This window comes from Ciona robusta, chromosome 12, assembly GCF_009617815.1.
Source record: "Ciona robusta chromosome 12, ASM961781v2".
In the NCBI taxonomy this organism is placed as follows: Eukaryota; Metazoa; Chordata; class Ascidiacea; order Phlebobranchia; family Cionidae; genus Ciona; species Ciona robusta.
In genome coordinates this window covers 6,801,190-6,809,415 of record NC_143246.1, presented here as the reverse complement: position 1 = coordinate 6,809,415, position 8,226 = coordinate 6,801,190, and the positions used below count along the sequence as shown (strand labels likewise).

Sequence of the window (8,226 nt, the reverse complement as noted above, 5' to 3'; positions counted from 1 at the left end):
CTTATTTTGTGGGTAAGTTCAAACTGCCAACTTTGAAAGAACTTAAGAGCAACACACTTGTAAAATTTGCTGATTTCGCATTAAAATTAACAATAAACTTGCTGATCATGACACTTTTACTCCACACAACATACACGCTCCATCGCTGGCAATACTACAGAGTGAGAGAGATCCGATTGTTGCTGGGAGTCCCCAGCGAATGCACAAAATATGCTACCCGATAATGACGTCTAGCGGATTAATTTTAGCAACTTTGCCGCCCAAAACTAAACGGTCGATGAAATTCGAAAGACAGGTTTTGCAGGAAATTTTCTGCGTTTTAGTATGATTCAAGCGGTTTATTTGCGTTCGTTACTTAGTAATATGTACTACAGCCATGAAGTTATCTTGTCAAGTGTCTAACAACTTATTTAAATTTGCATTCGGACGAAACACGTTGTTTTATAAAATAGTTTTATTTTTTGCACGTAATTAAGACATTGGATTAAATGGCAAGTTCAGAATACGTTTGCATAGTTACTTTGGCGATAAAGAACAATGTGCATTCTGTAAAAAGCTTGATTTACTTTAATAAAAGATAAAAATATATGAAGTTGTACGAAAACAAGAACATTTATAAATAGTTTTGAAGACGTAATTCTGGTTTAATGGATGACGTAGGAACTAGCGATCCGTTGGTGATGACGCGACTTTGCTTCCGAATTCGGAAAGCATCTGCATTGTTTGAAAAACTTCGCGTTCTCGTCATCCCGTTCGGGAATTCAAATGCGGGATTGTCGAACCCTTTTAGAACGTTCCCCGATGCACTGGAACATTTTCTATGTTTCGGGCGATCTTCGAAACTCAACATCTGCGTTGGGAAAGTTTCATTTTCAAACGAATCACGGCGGCTTTCTTTTATTCCTTCAATATCTATTGCTTCATCATCAGATGACGTAGGTTTGTTTTTAATTGAAATTGCAAGAATGTCATAACTTTTCATAAACGTCCTCTTCCAATCACTACTGTCCACTGACGTCATGGATACGTCATCACCGTTCTTAAAAGCGTCATCATTTCGTATCACGTTGCTGTTTACAGTAGATACGGAATGATTACGTTGTTGTGACGTCACTTCCCCGTTTGCTTCAAATTTGGTCTAAAACAATAGGGTGCGTTATATAATGAATATAAAGTACTTGTTTGTACAATTTAACTAACTGATATTTACCAGTGGATTTGGCACAATTGTAACATTTTTCATTGCCATGTTGGATATCACATTGCAGTTTGTGACGTCAAAGTCAATGTCACCATCTCCATAGCGCCCCCAATCGGTTGATATATTGTTGGAGTTGTTGTTTAAAAAGCTAACATTTGTTTTCCTTTTTATTTCTGGTGTTTTGGGGGCTGCAACCTGGGTAACCCCCTCTTCTGAGACACTCCTCTGATGCCAAGTACTTGACTGGTTTCGAGATCCAGCTATGATGTAATGATAGTATAAATAGGAAATAATTATGTCACAATCTGAACACGGTATTTATAAAATTTAAATTAAACTAATAATTTACTATTTTATTTTTGTGCAAGGTCTTACTACGAGACATACTAGGGTCCTGGAATTCAGGGCAGAGTTATGCATGTATAATTTAAGCATGTACTTAAATTATCCAGTAAACAGCCAGTTTACAGAGGCTTTTAATAGGGGTGAGGGTCTACGCAGTAGCCTACACCTAAGTCTGTTTTACTAAATTGATTATAGGGTTCTTACATTGGTGTCCCATGACTGTGGTTTGGTTATTCTTTTGTGGACGAAATATAATGATGTAGGTTTTGGGACCAAACATGGCAAACAATATGACGAGACCATTCAAGGAAAGTCCGAGACAATAGATTGCGTCACGGAGCACAATGTTACTTGATGTATTCACAACATATGTTGGAATCTGTAAATAAATTTTTTTTATTGAACTTTAGCATAGATATAGCATATACTATTAAACTCAGGAGTCAAAATCTACCACCCACAGTAACTTTTGTTTTGTCCTATAATACAAGAACATAAAAAATGATGTTTAAATTATTATTTTTTTTGCCAGAGTAGTTATGCACAATCTAAGTAAAACATATATCACATATCAGTCTAAAAAATACTAACTGTCACTGGTTGTTACCTGTGCAATACAGATAACCAGAGCTGTATAAACTGCAAATCCAATGTGTTTTGCTTCGTTGAAGCCAGCAGGTACTTTACGCACTTTGATTGCATAGTAGGTACAAACGAGTACAAGTAGAATTGGGTAAAACAGACCAATAAGTATAACTTGGCTCATCATGGCTTGGCATTGAACATAATCAAGAGGTAAACCCTGTGAATGCATTTGTTTCCATTAAACATTTATGTTGGGATTAAAAGTTTAATTGGCATATATTTCAGATTGGCCCAAGTCGTTTTTAAGTTTTGGGTCTCTTTATAAAGAATGGGTACCAGAGAATGTTGTTAATGCATTATTTTCTTAAAAATATACAAGGGTACAATTGACGTGTATCAATGACGTCATGAACATAGTGATTTTCTGCTTAACTGCCCCGTTATTTGAGCTGAATAATGCCCATTCATGCTGAACAATGGGCATCAAATCAAGTATGAGGTTACATTTGTCATCTTTATACAAAACAAATCTATATTTTGGCAAAACAAACAAATTCTGGTAAACAACATTGATAAGGAAGCCAAATAAGGATATTTTAGAAACAAGAACAACCTCTTTGTGAGATCTTGACTTGACAATATTTGGTGGTTGCATCACAAACCATATTATTAGAAGAAAAACTTCAACAGCCGAAAGTACAATGGCAATTATCAACTGAAAATAAAACATAATTAGAATAAAACCTATCAGAGTTTTTTAAAGGATAATATTGAGTTAGTTTAAACATTACATGGAACATAAAGCAGGGTTTCCTGTATGTCACGTCACATTGATGTGCTATGAACCTTTTACTAATTTATAACATTTTAGAAAAAGTTTTCGGCATGTGTTCTGGCATATTGTAAAATATGGCTTTATAATGGTTATAGGCTGCAAACAAATTCACAGCATCGCCACTTAAATCCTAAAAAAGTTTAACACTATTGATCTAAAATAGGCTACCATTAAAGTTAATCCTATCCATAGATTGGTAATTTATGAAAAAGTATGTTTTCTCTATATTGTAAGTAATTGGAATACACCAGATCTATTGTATCAACAAAGTTATTCTTCTACATAGACAAGGACTCACCTGTGGCATTGGTTTTAATAGTTTCTTGTAATCCCTCACAAGTTTCTTTCCAAGTGTGTTAAATATAAGTGAGATCCGAACAGTCTTAACAAGGATAGCAGAATAAACAAGAGTTAAACATAGGCCTGTGCTGAGACGCCTGTAGAAGCATTAATTTATTATTAACTATTACATAGGTTTTCTATGTAATTTTATCTTTAAAACCCTTACAGCCGAAAACAACAGCACAAATAAATACAAACATTGGATGTGATCAGTTTTTAAAACCAATCACTTACTTTCTCAAAGAGATAAAATTGAACTGTAAATGGGCTTAACATGTACTCTTAAATGCAATCAAAACCTATTTGTATTGTAAATACACCAGACATGGTTATTCCTTTACATTGCACTCACCTCATAACACAGAGTGGTTTTGTTGGTTCAAAACAGAAGAAAAATGAGAGAGTAAAAGTCAAAAGAAGTCCAACCAATATCATGCAACATAATTCCCTTCCAGATGCTCTTACAATGGGAGTATCCCAGTGACAAATGTATACAATGCCAGTACATATTGTGAGTACAAGTCCAACACAACTGACGCATATAACACCCCATGCCCATCCATGGCTAAAAGAGAGATAATCAACAGGTACAGGAAGACAGGTTTGGCTGTGAAAACAAACTTTATTGCATTTTTAATGAAAGAAAATACACATAGTGCAATCTACAACTGCTTACCAGCTTTTAAAACAAAGTGCTCATTAAATATTTATAAGTAAACAGATTTAAGCCAGTTCTGTAAGCTACCATAGTCATAATACAGTAACTCTAAGCCTGTAATATGATGAACAAAAACACAATGCTCAATTAACTTACAAAGTGCTGTCAGTCATTTGTTGATTGCCACATGATTGACACTTTGACACATTTCTTCCACTATTCGACACATTATAAATGACAATGCTGTTTTCTTTACAAGTTATACAATGCCAGCAGCATGAACGCTCCTGAAAAATAAAAGGAAACTGTTACACTTTGTTAAACAAATGGTTTTATTTGAGACTAATCAACCAATTAAACAGAAAGCAGTTTCGTTGCAAACTATAACAATCATGCACAACTAAATCTAACAGTACTAGACATCTAGTTTTTACAAGCCAATAAAAAGATTTTATGTATATAATTTTCCCTATCTCAGTCATGCTAATAAAGATGAGTGATAAAATACAGTAACCTATACAAAATATGGTTTGTGTATAAAATAACTTAATGGTAGATGAAAACGTAAACCATAGTACTTTTCTAACTCAGTCATGCTAAAGCTCTAGTGATGAAATGCAATAATTATGGTTTGTTAATATAAAATAAACCCTTTGAAACACATCTTAAAGAAGTAGTATGATTTTTAAACAAAAATCCTAAAAATTTTATGACTATTACAGCAATAAACAAATATAAAATTGATTTTTGCATATGGTATGTAAAGTAAACCCATAGAAACAGATATTAAATAAGTACTATGAAGTTTAAACAAAAGTACGATAAATTATAGGATAAATTTTATGACTGTTACAGCCAAAACATGGATTTTTCATGAAAGGTTTGCATCACCAGAATGAACATGAAATAGGAACAACACAGAGGATGCAAGATTAATACCTGTTCCTTCCAAAAACCACGCTTGTTAGAATAGTGGTGATGTATCAACTTTTATTATAAATCAAAGTTGCATTACAGTTATGTGCAAACATTCTAATTTTTTCAGATTTAAATGTAATGTCAAGCATTTAGTGGGTCCTCGACAAGAATCAGACCCACATAGAATAGAATATCAAAAATTTTGTATGATGTTTGGCAACTACATATATTTAGTAATGATATAACAGCATACCTCACTAACAAGCATGTATTGGTTTAGTGCACATGGATCACTACATACTGATGTTATGTTTCCTCTGCCCTTTTCACTACGGTTGTCAGTAAATGTTACTGTCAATATAAATCAGAGTTGTTATAAAGATGAAAAATCACATACAATATACAGTACGGGAAAAGTAATGCATTAAGTACAATGTACTTGATTTGTATTAAAATCAAAACAAAAGTTTTTATGCTTTTTTTAAAAAATGGCAACAATTTAATGCCATTCACTTGGTATTATAAATAGATACATCTAAATGTTTCATTGTAGTTTCACACAACACTTGCAAGTCTTTTATCCTATATTGGTTAACCAACAAGTTTAATCATTTTTAAGCATCCCTTTAATGCCTTTTAATGTTACATTCTGGTTAACATAACATAAATTTGTTTTTATGTATTTGAATGCTTTAACGGAGTATTAAAGGGTATTAGCAGCAAACAAAAGTCATTAATTAGGTGTTTTTCCTCAACAATTGACAAAAACTTACTTTTTTCTTTAGCATAATAACCAACCAGCTTCCATTTTTGTTCCGTTCCATTGTATCTCCATATGTCATAAGAAGCAGGACCATCTTGAAACTGATCGAATTGAAAGCGTTCTTGGTTTCCATCGATAAAAGAAACATTTTGGAGATACTTTCGAATTTGTATTCCATTTAGCTTAGTGAACTGCAATTGTAAATAAAATAAAGTAAACGACAGAAAGATAATAATGAAATTCCTGTATATTAGAATGCAATTGCAGCTACAGAATAGACTAAAAAAGCATTGCTTATAACCTAATTAGGTCATTGAAAATGTAGTTTACGTCAGAATTTTCTCTTTACAATTCTTAGTTTCAAATTCCACAATATTTGTCACATAATATTGGAATGTGCAGCAACATAATATCTACTATGACATCACACTCACCGCATCACACACAGGAACTCTGGTCCCATTACATAAATCTTGTTGCGCGTCATTAAAGGCATGAGCAAAAGCAAGAACTGCATTTGCTGATGTCTGGAGCATGTGAGAGAGTTCTGTTGAATTGGGAAGTGTCAGATTTCCAAGACACACGTTTTGTTGAACACTGGAACTCCCCTACGGTTAAACAGAATGAATAATTAAGCGGAATAATATTTCAGCTATGCGAGGTTAATAGGCCAAGTCTTAAAAAATGTCCCAGGTCTCTAAGTTTACTCTGCTATAGGACCTCACCCATATGAAACTTGAGCTGTGCATTCAACTTTTGCACTTTATCAAGAAATACATAGTAAACTACATTTGACATATAATTTCAATATTAAATCCAACTTACTGGTAGTGAACAGCCATGTAACGATGCTAAATAATGTGCGTAAAACAAGTTACGGTCCAACGATTCATTCAATGTGATTGGCTTAAGATAATTTTCAAATTCTGGGTCTGGCCTTGAGTGTCCACTGAATGACAAAGATCCATCCATTACTTGATGTAATGCTTCATCATTCGTATCACTGATAAACATAATGTAAACTGTTAAAGTTCCATGGAAAGACTTTAAGGTACACCTTTGCAATGTGAATTTCAAGTAAAATAATAGAAGAATATAGTTAAAACCAGTAAAGGAGAAACAAAACAGTAAAGCCTACCACTTTCACACAACGGCCACTACAATATAATATATTATAATTGACACTGGACAACATGAATGTAACTTAATTTATCCTCGCGTGGCCGGAAAATGACAGTGGTTCACATGGGTGTAACACCTCGTGCCAGCTTACGAGTTACCATGTATGTTACTTTGTGGGTGATTATTTTTGGGGGATATTTTCATTTTTTTATGTATGGCTGATAATTTGGACAACCCATTAGTGACCACTGAGTTGGAGCAATTGTCGTTAAGTGTCTTGCCCAAGGACACATACGCCCACAATGGTAGCAGAGCCTTGAACCCATTACCTAATGGTTACAGGCAGGCGCGCTAACCACTACGCCACGGCGCCGGACATCATAAAGTATTAAAGAGTGGAACTTACTTGAGAAACTGTTGGAGATCTTGGACTTGAAATCCATTCCAAATATCAGAACCAATCCATTGAAACCGGTTGCCGTACCCGAGTTCTATCAATCTTGACATGAGAAGTGCAAGGTATGGGATGGATGCGAATGCAATTATAACTGTGGGAGTAAAGGTTTGTTAGTAGAAGAGCCAATAGCTACATATATATGGGGAGTAAAGGTGTGTTAATGGAAGAGCCAAACACTGTCTACATGGGGAGTAAAGGTGTATTGATGGAAGAGCCAATAGCTGCATATATGTGGAGTAAAGGTGTATGAATGGAAGAGCCAATAGCTGCATATATATAGTATTGTTTATATACCACACAAAATATAGGTTATACCACACAGTCTATCATATACCAAATGAAATCTTTTGCCACAAAAAGACACCAGGTGATCTCTTTTACAATTAGAATACATAGGCCTGAGAATTATTACAGAAATGGACAGAAAATAATAATACATTTGCATTCACTAAATATAGATTATTACGGAAACAAAACAAATTACCTCTGGATCTAGTTTCCCTTATCAAACTTTGAGCCACATCGTTGATAATCTTCTTTCCTGCATTCCGGGGAAATCTGATGTTTGCTGATAAACAGATGTTAGTTTCAGTAATTTGTTTCTGAAATTCCTCTGAAGCCGCGTTACCTGTAGTATGAAAAATCTTGAATTAATTTATGGTTAAACCTCCAGCTTCTGTTAACCAACAATCATCATTGAAATATTGGTTTTACCAAACTCATTTAATTATTAAATGAATATTTTTTCAAAAAGTTTGAATTATTAAATGAACGAATGAATATAGCCTATTAATCCTCCAATGACAGACCATTATATCATGATAGTTAAAAATAGAACAAGAATTTATGGAAAAACCAAACAGAAAGATATTTTACGACATATGTACTAAAAATAAATCTTGTAATACAAATTTTGACACTAAATTTCGTTTGGCCTTGGCTAGACAAAATAGCCAAGATTTTTTTGCTATGGGGGTCATTATAGTCATCCTCAAATTAC

The 8,226-nt window shown here is 33.9% G+C and overlaps 1 protein-coding gene across 3 annotated transcripts in view; it reads right to left on the bottom strand.

Annotated features, from left to right (window-relative positions):
* Positions 1 to 436: 436 nt before the first annotated feature.
* The window catches only part of LOC149727308 (E3 ubiquitin-protein ligase XIAP-like), a 28,924-nt gene continuing 21,134 nt past the window's right edge, over positions 437 to 8,226 (bottom strand). The window contains exons 7-21 of one of the 3 annotated variants that reach the window (XM_089890164.1): positions 7,711 to 7,854; positions 7,176 to 7,317; positions 6,473 to 6,650; positions 6,082 to 6,255; positions 5,658 to 5,838; positions 5,138 to 5,235; positions 4,906 to 4,926; positions 4,123 to 4,253; positions 3,661 to 3,915; positions 3,265 to 3,403; positions 2,745 to 2,846; positions 2,154 to 2,348; positions 1,751 to 1,925; positions 1,211 to 1,461; positions 437 to 1,138 (exon numbers count right to left, since the gene is read on the bottom strand). In XM_089890164.1, coding sequence (XP_089746290.1) covers positions 614 to 1,138; positions 1,211 to 1,461; positions 1,751 to 1,925; positions 2,154 to 2,348; positions 2,745 to 2,846; positions 3,265 to 3,403; positions 3,661 to 3,915; positions 4,123 to 4,253; positions 4,906 to 4,926; positions 5,138 to 5,235; positions 5,658 to 5,838; positions 6,082 to 6,255; positions 6,473 to 6,650; positions 7,176 to 7,317; positions 7,711 to 7,854 — 2,711 coding nt within the window. In that variant the 3' untranslated portion in view covers positions 437 to 613. The remainder of the gene's footprint in view (positions 1,139 to 1,210; positions 1,462 to 1,750; positions 1,926 to 2,153; positions 2,349 to 2,744; positions 2,847 to 3,264; positions 3,404 to 3,660; positions 3,916 to 4,122; positions 4,254 to 4,905; positions 4,927 to 5,137; positions 5,236 to 5,657; positions 5,839 to 6,081; positions 6,256 to 6,472; positions 6,651 to 7,175; positions 7,318 to 7,710; positions 7,855 to 8,226) is intronic. The other 2 variants (XM_089890165.1, XM_089890166.1) reach the window with 2 other exon arrangements.